Source organism: Xyrauchen texanus, chromosome 7, assembly GCF_025860055.1.
Source record: "Xyrauchen texanus isolate HMW12.3.18 chromosome 7, RBS_HiC_50CHRs, whole genome shotgun sequence".
NCBI lineage: Eukaryota > Metazoa > Chordata > Actinopteri > Cypriniformes > Catostomidae > Xyrauchen > Xyrauchen texanus.
Genome location: NC_068282.1, coordinates 36,204,504 through 36,221,482, shown reverse-complemented (window position 1 = coordinate 36,221,482; position 16,979 = coordinate 36,204,504). Strand labels below are relative to the sequence as shown.

General features: G+C 46.3%; 1 protein-coding gene across 2 annotated transcripts in view; it reads right to left on the bottom strand.

The window, feature by feature from the left end:
* Positions 1-16,979, bottom strand: part of LOC127646144 (melanophilin-like) — a 31,077-nt gene that overhangs the window by 1,414 nt on the left and 12,684 nt on the right. The window contains exons 7-13 of one of the 2 annotated variants that reach the window (XM_052129598.1): positions 15,398-15,487; positions 15,192-15,309; positions 4,160-4,356; positions 2,794-2,877; positions 2,419-2,649; positions 258-401; positions 64-135 (exon numbers count right to left, since the gene is read on the bottom strand). In XM_052129598.1, coding sequence (XP_051985558.1) covers positions 64-135; positions 258-401; positions 2,419-2,649; positions 2,794-2,877; positions 4,160-4,356; positions 15,192-15,309; positions 15,398-15,487 — 936 coding nt within the window. The remainder of the gene's footprint in view (positions 1-63; positions 136-257; positions 402-2,418; positions 2,650-2,793; positions 2,878-4,159; positions 4,357-15,191; positions 15,310-15,397; positions 15,488-16,979) is intronic. The other variant, XM_052129594.1, reaches the window with a different exon arrangement.

Here is a 16,979-nt window from a genome sequence, read left to right as displayed (position 1 = left end):
TTAAACTATTTGATTTTACCATATCAATGTGGATTATTTTGACTCAGTTGAATATCACTTTACCTTTTTTTTTACTTTGTCATTTGATAGCCCTTTAACACTTAGAGCAGCAATCTTGTTTTCAATGTCTGAGACCTGATAATAAATAAACAGACAGACAGATGATAGATAATGCATAGTTATTGAAAGATCATGAATAAATATCATAACTTCATTATAATAATGTATTATGAATGTATTCTTGAGTTGTTGCTCACCTCACTCTCCGTACTCTGAACTTTAGCAGCTGCCAAAGCAACCTGGTCCTCCAGTTCAGAAAGTTCTGAGTCAGTAAGTGGGCCACTGTAGTGATTCTTAGCGTTCTGCTCAATCATTCGCAACTTCTTTGTCATATTGAAGGACTTCCCAGCAAAAAACAAATGCAGAATTATTATCAAAAAGCTTGTGCACTTCAGTGATACAATTATACAAAAGGCACAAAATCGTTTTGTCATGCCATTGGCATTTTACGTGTCTAATCTCTGTCCTTCAAAAAAAAAGAAAAGAAAAAAATCTATTAGAGGAATAAGCTTACATTTTCCTCAAGTCCCCTGTAAGCATCATCAGATCTTTGCCCACTAACTGAAATCTGTCAATAGGATTTGAGGGTGCTAAAGTGTTTTCAATGGCATTAATAGTTCTTAGAATCACAGTTGTAATGTCACAAAGGGCCGCCATAGTAAATCTCTGAAAGCCATGTAAAGGGAACAGTAATTAAACGGAAGGAGCTTAAAATCCTTAAAAAATACTATACTAAGATGTCATTGCTAATGTTGTAGCTTAATGAGGCACAAATTATGCTAATGCTTCATGATCTTTAGATAAGTTTTTGCTTTATATAAAAACAACACAGGGGAGTTGTCTATCAAACACTTTCATGAGCTGTGATAATAAAGATGCTAGTGATAAAACTCAGCCTTGTTCAAACACGATGTAATTATTAAACTATTTGATCTGACATCCTTATTAAAAGTTTTTTAAAATGACCAATTAGAGCTGTTAATGATTAATATCGATTAAATGATCGATTAATCGTTGTTAATAAATTGATCGATCGTCGATTTGTAAATTTCAGAACAAATGCTTTTTAGTAAGCATGCCAGCAGATGTTGAAAAGACTGTCTATATTGTCATCCGCCACTAGAGGGCAAACTGCCTCTTGTGCGTTGCATGTCACGTCTTGTCTGCAACACCAAGAAAAAGCACTTTTCTTGTAAAGATGAAGCTGGCTGAATGTAATCAGTGTTGGAACATTACTCTATGAATAAACATTATTGGTACTTTCCAGTTTCCCCATTACATCTGACAATGTTGTGTCAGATGTAATGGGGGAGGAGAATTAATGTGTGGATCAGGTGCTTCGACCAAAATTTCCACCACATAGGATGCCCCGGTGCTTCCTCACTCAAGCATCCTCTGTAAGCTTCCTCTATTCTTGGTAATCACCTCCTCACTGTGCATTTAGAGAATTAAACCGTCCTTCATGATGGCGGAATTTGATCGGTTTCCAGGTCACCTGGTTGAGGACGGAGGAGCGAGGATACGAAGATGCACAATTTAAGAAATGAGAAGCACCCTATGTTCTCTGCTTACAACGTGATAGTGTGTTAAAGTACAACATGACGACAGTCACTATTGATTTGCCAGACTCCTTGTTTACTCCAAACCTACAATTGCGTCAGTGATTGCCGGTAAAGCACCAGGGTACATTTACCTCACCATCACCAGAGAAGCGATATGTACTGTGTTTACACAGCATTTTATGATTTGACTTAATTTCAAATAAAAAAATAAGTCCATAGGTCTGAAATATCCCACGATCCACAATGTGAAGTTTTAATAAACACAAATATGTAGCCAAAATCATCTATACAAGCTATTATCAACAGTATTTCCTTAAATGTAATTAAAAAATTAATCAATACTAAACATGGCCTAAATGTATTAAAATACTTGAATTTCTTACATGTATTCATTTAAATTATATTTAAATAGTAGGCTATAGCACATAATATTTGGAGTCCTCCACGTGCGTTTTGCAGTATTGACAATAAATATTAATTGATAAATTGATTGTTAATTTCCATGACATTTGATTATGAAAATGTCTGAAAACTGACATCCCTATTACCTATAATATGGGAAAACTGTGGAAAGTTGTGTGACATTTAATACCAATTGGTTGGCTATTCCACTAGCATTCCATTGGTGAGAAATCATAACTGAATCTGCATTATTTCTCCGACAAAAAATTCATTATTGAAGGGCAGTTCTTATCAAAGATATTTTGCAGATTGTATTACCTTTCCTTGGAAAAAGACATCAGTACCACCAACAGATTTTGGCCTTCGTGTATGTGTGTGTTGTCTTTGTGGTCACCTTTTGTGCCTCATTGGGCATCTCATCACTTGAGGAGCTCAAGGGTTCTTGGGGTGCAGGGGCCAATGGTGTCTGGTCCCCCTTTCGTGCACTTCTCATAGTAGACCCATTGGACTGTTGAGGCCTCTTGGGCTCATCCTCATCAGAGGAAAGTGCCTTGTCACTCATTAGCTCATCTAGTTTTCTTCTCAGCTTTTCCTCCTCCAGCTGCCCTGCTGTGAGCTGAACAGGCTGCAGACATGGCAGAGAACAGTTAATATGATAATTGAATTATTAATGAAATTTACATGAGAGGGATTTTACCTTAGTCCTAAAAAGAAACACTGCAATAAATTAGCTACTTTGCATGTTTCGGATTTGAGGCTTTATTCATACCCGATCAGCAGGCAAAGTAATTTTCTCTTCCAGTCGATTCAAGAGACTCTCAATGGCAGACATTCTCTTGCTCAGCTCATTGATCTGCGTACCTCACAGCAACAGTAGAAAGAGAAAGATATAAACAAAACATTTTGTTAAGTGAAGGTGACTAAGCAATTGATCAAATTATGATTTGAACATAAGGTAGTCTCGCATGTCAGAATTTTTTGTGCTCCACTGGTTAACTTTGTAGCTTATTCTGGCCAAGAACCAACCAGTTAGTCAGGAAGAAACTGTATGATTTACATGTAAAATATGCAACCAGTTTGTTACTTGTTACTCTTAGGGGTAGGTACATCTGAAATCAATCATATGTCAATAATAGACCAGCATGAATAAAACCTAACTTTGAATTACTGGTCACAGCAAACAGAACAACAGAATCTGAGTGTAATTAGTATTCAGATCATCCAACAAATAATAAGCACTGATTATTATACAGACATAATTCAGATAACTAAGCAGAATGTACAGTTCTGTTTGTGAATAACTAGCTTATTTGACTTAGTGCCTCAAACAAAACTGTATGTACTCATGCAAACTTTGTCAAATCCAGCAAGTTGTTCATCCTTATTAGGTCAATTTTATTTGTATAGCGCCTTTCACAACACACATCGTTTCAAAGCAGCTTTACAGAATATCAGCATTAACAGACGATAAAACTATAATGTCTATAAAATTAATTAATCATCATTGTGTAATTTAGATAAAATACTATTTTTAATAGTGTTTAAAAATAATTAAATGATAATTGTATTAATAACCCCAGTGAGCAAGCTGTAAGCAACTGTGGCAAGGAACACAAAACTTCATAAGATGTAGATTAATGGAGAAACATAACCTTGGGAGAAACCAGACTCACTGTGGGGGCCAGTTCCCCTCTGGCTAACATTATGAATGTAATGTAAATATTAATTATGTATAGGTAAAATCATGGTTTAAAATTATTAAACTAAGTGTTAAGGGTCAGTGTTTAAACATTGATTGTGTTTGAACTGTAAGATTAATGATCAAAGTCTTTGAAGTCCATCTTGATTAATTGTAGAAGTTCACATAGATGCAATTGTCCTTGTTAATTGTGTTATTAGCACTTATTTTTGCAGCTCTGTATCTTGTAAACATGACTTTGTTTCCGGGGAGACTATTAAAAAAAATACATGAAAAAAAAAATAGCACCCCGACTCAATTTCAAATTGCAATCAGATTGGAACTGGTCATTTCAGCCAGCTGAATGTAACGTGCAGGAGGCTGAGGCTGAGACTAAACAATAGTTTAAGTATAACCTTTTTTCAGATTTGAGAAGTTTCATAGTCAATGATTATACCGGTGGTGCTCCCTGATTAATGTTTTCCTGAGATGATGCACGACTTCGGCGTCGTGGGGGCAGCTGGTAGAGGGGGAAACGGAACATATCCTCATCCTCTGAAGAATCCAGGTAGATCTGGCATGGAGCCAAAGAGGAGTTGATTTTAGAGAGAGAACGAGCACGTACCACTCTGTTTTCAGAGTACAGGCCATCATCTAAAACAAAGGCAAAGGGGGCAAATCAGTTTGTGAGTGTAATATCGTAAAAAGTGTGATTGGTTCAGTGTCTTTAACCTAACTGCAAGCAACTTAATCCCAGTGCAAACTAAAAATAATTATATATTTTCCGATCGTTTCTTATCTTAGGAAAAGATTTTGTGAAAGCCAAGGGCAAACTGTGCAACATCAACCATCACATTTGTCAGACTGTATGATACGATCTTACCTAATACTTTGAACATGTTTGACAGTGATGGCTCATTCATGGCAAAGGCAATGAAATGGCCATCGGTGAGCATGACCAAAATCTACAGATTTTTCCTATGATTAAATTAGCTTCAGAGAGTTAATTGTTGCCAAAATTATTCAGTGTGCAAATTACTTTATTTGCAACTACTCACTCAATTTCAGTAGTGATTGGTCAGCTACCCTCTGTAGCCTAATTATTTGGTATCTGTTTAGGTAAATTAAATAATTTCAAACCCCAACATTGCTTATGTAGAGGAAGTCAGCGTTTGTTGTGTAGATGAAAAAGTTTTTTTTTCCTTTACTGTATGTTTGTGTCACGAACCCCTTTCCTCTGCCCCATCTCAGCTTCCTCACACACGCACACTATCTCCCGTCTCGCACACAGGCACTCCGCGAGCGTGCTCGCTTCCCGCTCCCTCGCTCCGCCCCCCTGAGCGCGAACGCTCTTTTTCCTCCATCGGGCTTCCACGCCCGGTTTTGCTTTTACGAGCTCTCGCTCGTAAACGATCTCCCCCCTTTGGCGCACTCGGCTCTTCAGCCTGAACATTATGACCACTTGCACTCACGCGCTTCCTATCTTCACACATTGTTTACACCTGCACTCACGCGCTTCTTGTCCCCACACATTAGGTACACCTGCACTCGTCTCGTCACCTGTCATTGTCTACACCTGCACTCGCCCCTATAAATACACTATCCCTCCGTTTGAATCCCGTTGGTTATTGTATTTAGATTCCCGTGTTTTGACCCTCGCTAGTCGCGTCTAGTTTTGACTTCCCCACTCTTGATTACCCTCGTAGCTTGCCAACTCCCTATTCCTCTCGTTTCCCTGTCTTTCGCTCCCGCTTATCCCGTCTTGTCTTGTCCATAGTTGTTAACTGTTTTCCCCACTTCGACCCCCGCTATCGTTCACCTCCCTCACTAGATCTGCCCCTTGTTCATCTCTTTGATTCCCGGCTCTTGACCCTACGCTTCCCACGACTACTCTTCATTGGATTTGCCCCTTGTATGTACTTTTGCCTGCCTGCAAATAAACGCAGTTTTTGACTTACATTGTGACTGTCTCAACTTGTGTGCGTTACAAAATAACCAACCTCACCGTTGACAGTCACAATGCCCCAGCTAAGGAGTCGCGCAGCTCACTAGAGCGGAAGTGCACGTCACATTCGGGCGCGGAGCTACAGTGTGGAGAGATGACCACGCGCTCACGGCCCAGGGGCAGCAGGTATGCGCTATTTCTGATTTTTTTTACCCGGTTTCACCTGTGTCTGCCCCTGAGCCCGTTTATGCATGTCTGAGCGCCATGAACTCTCCACCCCCGGAGAGGTTTTATGGCTCTTCCGACGCAGACCAAGGGGTTTCTATGCAAGGCAGCGACATTATGGACCCAGCGGCCCAACTCGTGGGTTTGCGTCAGGGGAGCCAAACCGTGGAGGCTTATATTATGGATTTTTGTGTCCTGGCGTACCAGGTGAAATTTAATGAGGTGGCTCTGAAGACCATTTTTCAATGTGGTCTGAATGAGCCAACCTCATCATTAATGCTTGGTGGTCGCTGTCCCCTTAACCTGGCTCAGTTTATTGACCTCGCCCTACTGTACTCTGGTTCCTCGTTCACTGTGGGGGAGGCAGACACTGAACCAGCGCTCCACACCAAGACCCCCGTCTCGAAGCCTGACACGGCCCCCGTCCCGAAGCCTGACACGGCCCCCGTCCCGAAGCCTGACACGGCCCCCGTCCCTAAGCCTGTCACGGCCCCAGTCACGAGGCCTGTCACGGCCCCAGTCACGAGGCCTGTCACGGCCCCAGCCTCGAAGCCTGGCACGGCCAGCGAGTCAACGCCCATGCCCGCCAGCGAGCCAGCGCCCATGCCGCCACGCCAGCGAGCCAGCGCCCATGCCCGCCACGGCCAACGAGCCAGCGCCCATGCCCGCCACGGCCAACGAGCCAGCGCCCATGCCCGCCCACGACCAGCGAGCCAGCGCCCATGTCTGCCACGGTCAGCGAGCCAGGGCCTGTAGCCTCGACCGTCCTCATGGCCACGTCCCCTGTTGGCCGAAGACGTAAGAGAAGGAAGAGGGCCCCTTCTCCCCAGTCTCGTCTGGTGCTCAAGACCTCTGCTCCGCCCTCAGAGTCTCCCACGGCTCTGCAGACCTCTGCTCCGCCCTCAGAGTCTCCCACGGCTCTGCAGACCTCTGCTCCGCCCTCAGAGTCTCCCACGGCTCTGCAGACCTCTGCTCCGCCCTCAGAGTCTCCCACGGCTCTGCAGACCTCTGCTCCGCCCTCAGAGTCTCCCACGGCTCTGCAGACCTCTGCTCCGCCCTCAGAGTCTCCCACGGCTCTGCAGACCTCTGCTCCGCCCTCAGAGTCTCCCACGGCTCTGCAGACCTCTGCTCCGCCCTCAGAGTCTCCCACGGCTCTGCAGACTTCTGCTCCGCCCTCAGAGTCTCCCACGGCTCTGCCGGGTTCTGCTCGCCCCTCTGAGCCCTCCCGGGCTCCGCCTCATGAGTCTCCAAGGGCCCCTCACGAGCCTCCTAGGGCTCCTCCTCACGAGCCTCCCAGAGCTCTACCTCTCAAGTCCCTCAGGGCTCCACCCTTCAAGCCTCTCACGGCTCTCAGCCTCTCCCGAGTCTCTCAAGGCTCCATCCCTCCCGAGTCTTTCATGGCTCCACCCCTCAAGCCTCTCATGGCTTCAGCCTCTCGAGTCTCTCAAGGCTCCATCCCTCGAGTCTTTCATGGCTCCACCCCTCAAGCCTCTCACGGCTCGCCTCTCGAGTCTCTCAAGGCTCCATCCCTCGAGTCTTTCATGGCTCCACCCCTCAAGCCTCTCACGGCTCTCAGCCTCTCCCGAGTCTTTCATGGCTCCACCCCCTCAAGCCTCTCACGGCTCTGCCTCTCCCGAGTCTCTCAGGGCTCCTCCACGCCTCTCAGGGCGTCCCCTCTCGAGTCTCTCAGGGCTCCTCCGCCTCTCAGGGCTCCGCCCCTCCGAGTCTCTCAGGGCTCCTCCCCTCTCAAGCCTCTCAGGGCTCCCCTCTCCCGAGTCTTTCAGGGCTCCTCCTCCTCTCAAGCCTCTCAGGGCTTCGTCTCTCCGAGTCTTTCAAGGCTCCCCCTCAAGCCTCTCGAGGCCTCCCAGGGCTCCCCCTCCAGAGCCTCCTACGGCTCCACCTCCCGAGCCTCCCAGGGCTCGGCCACTAGAGGCTCCTATGGCTCTGCCTCCCGAGCCTCCTACGGCTCCCCCTCCAGAGCCTCCTACGGCTCCACCTCCCAGGGCTCGGCCACTAGAGGCTCCTATGGCTCTGCCTCCCGAGCCTCCTACAGCTCTGCTCCCTAAGACTCCAGAGCCTTCTAGAGATTCGCCTCTCGAGCCTCCTACGGCTCCGCCTCTCGGGCCTCCTACGGCTCCACCTCCTGAGCCTCTCATGGCTCTGCTCCCAAAGACGCCAGAGCTTCCTAAGGCTCCGCCTCTTGAGCCTTCCACGGCTCCACCACCCGAGCCTCCTACAGCTCTGCTCCCTAAGACTCCAGAGCCTTCTAGATATTCGCCTCTGGAGCCTCCTGCGGCTCCACCTCTAAAGCCTCCTTCGGCTCCACCTCCGGAGCCTTCCAGGCCTTCGCCCCTAAAGCCTCCTTCAGCTCCACCTCCAGAGCCCACCAGGGCCTCGCCCCTGGGGCCTCCTGCGACTCCACCTCCCTCGGCTCCGTCTCCTGAGCCTTCCTCGGCCCCGTCTCCTGAGCCTCCCTCGGCGCCGCCTTCCAAGGCTCAGTCTCCCAAGTCCTCCACGACTCCGCCTTTCACGGCTCCGCCCCCTGAAACCTTTCCTCACTGGGTCTTGCCTGCTCCCCTTGTTACCGTTCCTCTACCTGTCCTGTGGCCTCTTCCCTGGCCTCCGGACCCTATTCCTGTCCGGTGGTCACCTTCCAGACCCCCGGACCCAGTCCCTGTCCTCCAGTCTCCTTCCAGACCTCCTGACCCAGTCTCTGCCCTAAGGCTGCCCCCCAGATCTCCCGACCACCCACCTGTCCACTATGTTCCCCTTGACCTTGCATTGAACTGCCCATTTGACCCCCATGGACTGTTTCATTTTTCCTTTATGCCTTCTGTCCCCATATGGTTTGTGTGTTTTGTGTGTTTCTGTTCCCCGCGAGCTCACATGCTCGTTCTGTTCCCATGAGCTCACACGCTCGTTCTGTTCCCCGCGAGCTCACACGCTCGTTCTGTTCCCCCGAGCTCACACGCTCATTCTGTTCTATCGCGCTCCACGCAACCCAGCGTGGCCGTCAGGAGCCGTCCTTTTCAGAGGGGGGAGTACTGTCACGAACCCCTTTCCTCTGCCCCATCTCAGCTTCCTCACACACGCACACTATCTCCCGTCTCGCACACAGGCACTCCGCGAGCGTGCTCGCTTCCCGCTCCCTCGCTCCGCCCCCTGAGCCTGAGCGCTCTTTTTCCTCCATCGGGCTTCCACGCCCGGTTTTGCTTTTACGAGCTCTCGCTCGTAAACGATCTCCCCCCTCTGGCGCACTTGGCTCTTCAGCCTGAACATTATGACCACTTGCACTCACGCGCTTCCTATCTTCACACATTGTTTACACCTGCACTCACGCGCTTCTTGTCCCCACACATTAGGTATACCTGCACTCGTCTCGTCACCTGTCATTGTCTACACCTGCACTCGCCCCTATAAATACACTATCCCTCTGTTTGAATCCCGTTGGTTATTGTATTTAGATTCCCGTGTTTTGACCCTCGCTAGTCGCGTCTAGTTTTGACTTCCCCACTCTTGATTACCCTCGTAGCTTGCCAACTCCCTATTCCTCTCGTTTCCCTGTCTTTCGCTCCCGCTTATCCCGTCTTGTCCATAGTTGTTAACTGTTTTCCCCACTTCGACCCCCGCTATCGTTCACCTCCCTCACTAGATCTGCCCCCTTGTTCATCTCTTTGATTCCCCGGCTCTTGACCCTACGCTTCCCACGACTACTCTTCATTGGATTTGCCCCTTGTATGTACTTTTGCCTGCCTGCAAATAAACGCAGTTTTTGACTTACATTGTGACTGTCTCAACTTGTGTGCGTTACAGTTTGGGATCATTTGAATCCTCTATTCTCACCTCTCTTCAGTAATTTGCATTATGTATGTATCTATGTATAGCCTATACGTATAGTGAAGTATGACAATCGATCAGATTTTTAATTCAAGTTTATTTTTGTATAGCGCCTTTCACAACACACATCGTTTCAAAGCAGCTTTACAGAAGATCAGCATTAACAGACGATAAAACTGTTATGTCTATAAAGTCGATGAATCATCATTGTTTAGATAAAATACGATTCTTAAACGTGTTTAAAAAAAATAAATAATTAAATAATAATTGTATTAATAACCCCATTAATTGTAGACATGCCATTTAATTAAACAAATTAAATGCAATTAATCACATATAATCAATATTTGCTGAGATATTTGTCAGTCTATGTACGTATGTGTTAAATGGATACTTTTGGAACATCTCGCTGGTTTTCAGTTTCATAAACGTTGCATCTCTTAAGACAATGTCAAGTTAAATTAGTTTGATAATCACGTCTCAAAATCCCCTGCATTGTGCTTCATTCATCTGTCAAGAGCACATCCTGTGTGAACAGCTCTAATTTTGTGGATGCACTGCTTGTGAGATTTGTTGAGGTGCATGGATTTCCCCCTACTGATGCAGCTCATAAAAAATTAAGTTGCATGCACTTAAACCTTGAATAGCTCAGATGGAAGGAAAATACATGTTTTTATTATGAAATGTATGCATGAGTCAGGAGGCTTGATTAATTGCATTCATTATTTTCATTATTTTAACGTGTTGTTTTTATATAATAAATTACACTTTATTAAGTCAACAGCCTTAGTTTGTATGTTTTAATTGTATGTATTTTAGTATGAATGATTTATTTGTAAAAATTCTGTTTATCATTTGTATCATAAAAACAAACATCCAGACAACACCAATAAAATACATTATGGGATTTTCTGCTGCATTGTTTTAAAGGGGTCATGACATGAGAAACCAAATTTGCCTTGATCTTTTGGTATATAAGAGGTCTTTGTATCATTAAAACGTCCTGCAAGTTTAATATTTTAAGACGTCCTCCCCATTCTAAACGAATCATTTATTTAATCAAGCTCAAAATACAGCTCGTTCTGGATTCATGGTTAGAAGTGACGTGTCGGTTAGAAGTGGCGTACCAGCGTTTGCATATGACCGCCTCCAGCACAAGATAACTACGCTTTAAGCAAGACAACTACGCTCATTTCAGTATCGCCGTGCGCCTCACAAGTGTTCAGTCGATGGACAGCGAGCTCTGACAGAGACTACTTGTGCACAGGAAAATTACGATGCCACACAGATGTGCTGTTCCTGGCTGTGGTCAAACAAAACCTCTGAATAAGCTGCCGAAAGATCCAGGCGTCAGGGAAAAATGGATGCAGTTTATTTTTTGCGGACGTCCCAGTCACGGCAGTGTTAACTTAAGCGTTTGTTCTGTACATTTTAAGGATGACTGTTTTGAGAACAAATCTCAATATGATGCTGGCTTTGCCAGAAAACTGTTGCTCAAAGATAAGTCCGTGCCGACTATTCTGGGAACAACGACGACGCTAAACTGTAAGTAATCTATTTTAAACTTTAAACTACTTTTTAAAGCGCATTTTCATTCATTATGAATAATCACAGTGTTTTTACTTAGTTTACTTGCATATTGTTCTGGCTGGGGGCGTCAATAATTGATACATAGGCACTGACATTAGCCAATCATAACAGTGGGCGTTAACACTGAAGTCTTAAATGGAAAACGCCCCCAAAACAGACTGTTTGAATCAGAGGATGAGAAACAGGGTGGGAAAAGGTCATAAATCACTAGATTTTAAATCAATCAAATCAAATCAAATCACTTTATTGTCACACTACCATGTACACAAGTGCAACAGTAGGTGAAATTCTTGTGTGCAGTTCCGAGCAACATAGCAGTCATGACAGTGACGAGACATATACCAATTACAATAAACAACATACTTACACAAAACAATTTACATATCAAATGTACACATACTTACACAAAACAATTTACAAATCAGATGTACACATACTTACACAACACAATAATTATATACAATGCAGAATATAGAACAGAATATACAATACAATACAATAAGTGGGAGTATATGAAATATATATGTGTATATATATATATATATATATAGCAGTTGTATTGAGGAGAATATGTTGACAGTCCAGTGTGAGATTATAGATTAATAAAGTGCAGTGCTAATTATTGATCCTGATAGATCAAGAGTTCAACAGTCTGATTGCTTGGGGAAAAAGCTATCATGTAGTCGGCTGGTGCGGGTCCTGATGCTGCGATACCGCCTGCCTGATGGTAGCAGTGAGAACAGCCCATGACTTGGGTGACTGGAGTCTCTGATGATCCTCCGAGCTTTTTCACACACCGCCTGGTGTATATGTCCTGGAGGGAGGGAAGCTCACCTCCGATGATGTTCCTGGCAGTTCAGCACCACCCTTTGCAGGGCTTTGCAGTTGTGCTGCGGTGCTATTGCCGTACCAGGCGGTGATGCAGCCAGTCAGGATGCTCTCTACAGTGCTGGTGTAGAACCGTGTGAGGATGTGGTGGTTCATTCCAAACTTCCTCAGCCGTCTCAGGAAGAAGAGGCGCTGGTGAGCCTTCTTCACAACGGCCTCAGTGTGGACGGACCATGTGAGTTCCTCAGTAATGTGGACACCGAGGAACTTGAAGCTGCTGACTCTCTCCACCGGTGCTCCATTGATGGTGATGGGGCTGTGTTCTCCGTCTTTCTTCCTGAAGTCCACAACAAGCTCCTTGGTTTTACTGACGTTGAGGGAGAGGTTGTGCTCCTGACACCAGCGTGTCAGAGTGTGCACCTCCTCTCTGTAGGCTCTTTCATCATTGTCAGTGATCAGACCTACCACCGTCAGTATCGTCAGCAAACTTAATGATGGCATTGGAGCTATGTGTTGCCACACAGTCATGTGTGTACAGGGAATACAGGAGTGGGCTGAGAACACAGCCCTGCGGGCTCCAGTGTTGAGGGTCAGTGATGAGGAGGTGTTGCTGCCCATTCTAACCACCTGACGCCTGCCTGACAGGAAATCCAGTATCCAGCTGCACAGCGAGCTGTTTAAGCCCAGAGCCCGGAGTTTCTCATCAAGCTTGGAGGGCACTATGGTGTTGAATGCTGAGCTGTAGTCTACAAACAGCATTCTCACATATGTGTTCCTTTTTTCCAGGTGGGAGAGAGCAGTGTGTATTGTAGATGCAATGGCATCATCAGTGGAGCGGTTGTTGCGGTAGGCAAACTGCAATGGGTCCAAAGAGGGGGCAGAACAGAGCAGATGTGATCTCTGATTAACCTCTCGAAGCATTTGCTGATGATGGGGGTCAGAGCAACAGGACGCCAGTCATTTAAGCATGTGATTATAGCTTGCTTCGGTACAGGCACAATGGTTGATGTTTTGAAGCATGTGGGGACTACAGACAGGGAGAGGGACAGATTGAAAATGTCCGTAAAAACACCAGCCAGTTGATTCGCGCGACGCTTCTGATGACGCTGCCCGAATGCCGCTCTGGACTCGCGGCTTTACGGATGTTCACCCGCCGGAATGATCGGGTTACATCCACAACAGAGACGGAGAGTGAATCAACCTCTGTAGCGCCAGCAGCGAAGTGCTCTCTCCGCGAGGGCGGTGTTACTGTCCTCAAAACGAGCATAAAATGTATTAAGTTCGTCCGGAGAGATGCAGCGGTGTTCATGGCGGAGACTTTATTCCGCTTGTAGTCCGTGATTGTGTTAATTCCCTGCCACATACTTCTAGAGTCAGTGGTGTTGAACTGGCCTTCAAGCTTGTGCCTGTACTGGCGTTTAGCTGCACTGATAGTGTTACGGAGGGCATAACTGGCTTGTTTACGCTCCTCCGTGTTAGGAGAATTAAAGCGGAGGTCCGCGCAGTGAGTGCCGCCGAACATCGCCGTTAACCCATGGTTTCTGGTTGGGGTATATCCAGTATAGTTTTGGTCGAACAACGCCCTCTACGCACTTCCTGATGAAACACGCTACGCTGTCAGCGTAAACCTCGATGTCGTCATCAGAGGCGGACCGAACATCTCCCAGTCCGCGTGATCAAAACAGTCTTGTAGCGCAGAGTCTGATTGGTCCGACCAGCACTGGATCGTTCTGAGGGTGGGTGCTTCCTGTTTCAGTTTCTGCCTGTAAGCGGGCAGAAGCAGAACGGAAGAATGGTCCGATTTGCCAAATGGGGGCGGGGAGGGATTTGTAGCCTTCCGGAAGGGAGAGTAACAATGATCCAAAACCCGGTCCCCTCGTGGTGTTGAACTTTATGTGTTGGTGGTATTTTGGGGCGATTGCTTTGAAGTTGGCTTTGTTAAAGTCCCCGGCAACAATGAACGCAGCCTCAGGGTGCTGCGGTTTCCTGCTCACTTATACACCCATACAGTTCCCTGAGTGCCCGGTCTGTGTCGGCTTATGGGGGATGTACACAGCTGTGATGATAACCGCTGTGAATTCCCTCGGCAGCCAGAATGGTCGACACAGAAGCATGAGATATTCCAGATCAGGAGAGCAAAAAGACTTGATGAAATGTACGTTCCTCTGATCACACCATGATTTGTTGATCATAAAACATACACCACCACCTCTGCTTTTACCAGAGAGGTCTTTCAGCTCTGTCCGCTCGGTGCACGGAAAAGCCCGTGATTTCGATGGCCGAGTCTGGAATCTCCGTAGACAGCCAGGTTTCTGTAAGGCACATAACGCAGCAGTCCCTCGCTCTCGTTGGAAAGAGATCCGCGCTCTCAGCTCGCAGAGTTTGTTGTCCAGAGACTGAACATTTGCCAGTAGTATACTGGGTAGCGGGGTCGATTTGCACGACGCCTTACTCTGATGAGAACGCCGGCTCGTTTTCCTCTTTTCCTTCTGCGCTTCCGCGGCCGAGCAGCACAGACAAAGGGCTCCGCCGGCGTGTTTGTAAACAGCGGGTCGGCATTAAGGAATTTGAAGTCCGGTTTTCGATGTGTGATTGTAGAACTAATGTCCAAAAGCGTTTGTCTGTCGTAAACAATAAGGCAGACAACATCCAAGACAAAAAAACAAAGAACTGTAAACAAAACAAACAATAAACCGCAGTGTTGTAACGGAGCTCGCAACGCAGCAGCCATACTCGGCGCCATCTTGAGTCCAATCATGTTTTAAAAGTTTTAAAAGTTTTTCTTAAAAAAAAATATATTAATACTATAATTGCACCTAAGGGAACATAATAATACAATAAAAAAACCCATGTCATGACCCCTTTAAAAGACACACCTTTGTGTTAGCACCAAAACCACTATTGAGTCAGCTCACTCCTATGGCAATACACATTTTTTTACACCGTCCACTATTTGTTTGTGTAAATGTGTTAATGTAAGGAAGCAAGTGAGGAAGAGGAAGAAAGAAGGATGGCAAGAAAGAAATGGAGACAGAATGTTATAAATAGAATGCGTCTGCTTAACCTGGGCGTGAGAACCGGTCAAGGCTCTTCCTGCGGTTCATGCGATGGTGATGGGGATGGTACATGTCAGGGCTATATTCTAGATCATGCCCCTGAATTCCTCTCTCTACCTGAATGTACTGGAGATGAGAAACAGAAGTGACTATAAGGCTGAGCACCTATTTAAAGTGTGGATGTTGATAACTATAGGCTGAGGCTTCTCAATACCTGAACAGATGGTCTGCGAGAGTGGGAGACATACTCGTCCATGTCAAGATCCATTGGGTGGACAGAGAGTAAACGTTTGGTCTTTCGCATCTGTGAGGATGTCGTCATGACAATTCATTTAACCCTCCTATGGTATTCGGTCATTTTTGACCAATATACATTTTTCTCATTTAATAAAAATGGTTTCCTTGATCTGAGCAGTACAAAACTCCAATAAATCAGTCATAATGCTAACACACACACTCAGAAATGAAAAGGTAAGACGATAACACACTCACATTGCATAACACACACACAAAAACACACAAAACAAGGGCATCAATAAGTGGAGCACTACAGCCATATTTTGGTCATTTTTGGCATTACAAGACAACTGTTGTTTTCCAGCTGATGACAGCAATCTGACACACACACACACACACACACACACACACACACACACACACACACACACACACACACACACACACACACACACACACGTTGGTGCAGCTATCCTTATGAGGACTCTCCATAGACATAATTTTTTTATATTGTACAAATTATAGATTCTATCCCCTAACCCGACCCCTAAACCTAACCCTAACAAAAAACACATTTATAGCATACTACCCTTGTAATTACCAGTTTGTAACCTAAAAAACGTCCTCATAAACCACCCACACCCACACACACACACACACATGTTTTCAAAATACATTTTTACTATAGAAAGTTTGAAACGTAAAAATTAATCTTCTGTTACCCGTATGTCACACACTTCGACGTTGTGTCGAAGAAGCGACACTAGGGATCTCTCTTGACCGCCGAATATACCTCTGATCTATGAAAAAAGGCCGATGAGAAGTTGGCGGACAGAATTTGCATGTCCCGCCCCCGGACATACGGGTTTAAAGGTGGGGAAATGCATCTGTTTCATTCAGAAATTTTCTTCGGAGGCGATGGTCATGTTTACAGCGAGCTGCGAGTCACACACCTGTTCCTCTACCTCTGAGCGATACTGCTGTTGGATCTACAGCGCACTTCAGCGGCTTTCTCCTTGGGCACTTCGACAGCGCAAAACTTAAAAAGAGTTTATAAAAGAGTGATTTTCTCTAAAAGAGTAATTCCCTCTAAAAGAGCAATCCCGCCCCCGGCACGCTCGTTGACTTCCATCCGGGCTCGAGGCAGCAGCGGCTCGCCTCACAGCCAGCTTGCCTATGGGATCCTCTGGAGCCCCCCGAGCTGGATGAGCTCGCCGCTGCATCGGAGAGCAGTCCGGCACGCGGATGACTCGTCTGGGCTGCCGCCTTCGGGCCAGCAAGCCCATGCTGAGGCTGACGCCCAGATGTCCAACATGCTTGCCCGGGCCGCCACCAGCGTGGGGCTGGAATGGAACCCTCCGTCCTCCCCACAGCCGTCGTGGCTGGATGATTGGTACCTGACTGACCTCGCCCTCAGTGCCACAAAGGCCACAGCGCAGTCACTCGGGCAGGCGATGGCCACATTTGTGGTCCAGGAACGTCATCTGTGGCCGAACTTGGTCGAGATGCACGAGACGGACAAGACACGCTTCCTCGACACCCCTGTCTCCCAGTTCGGC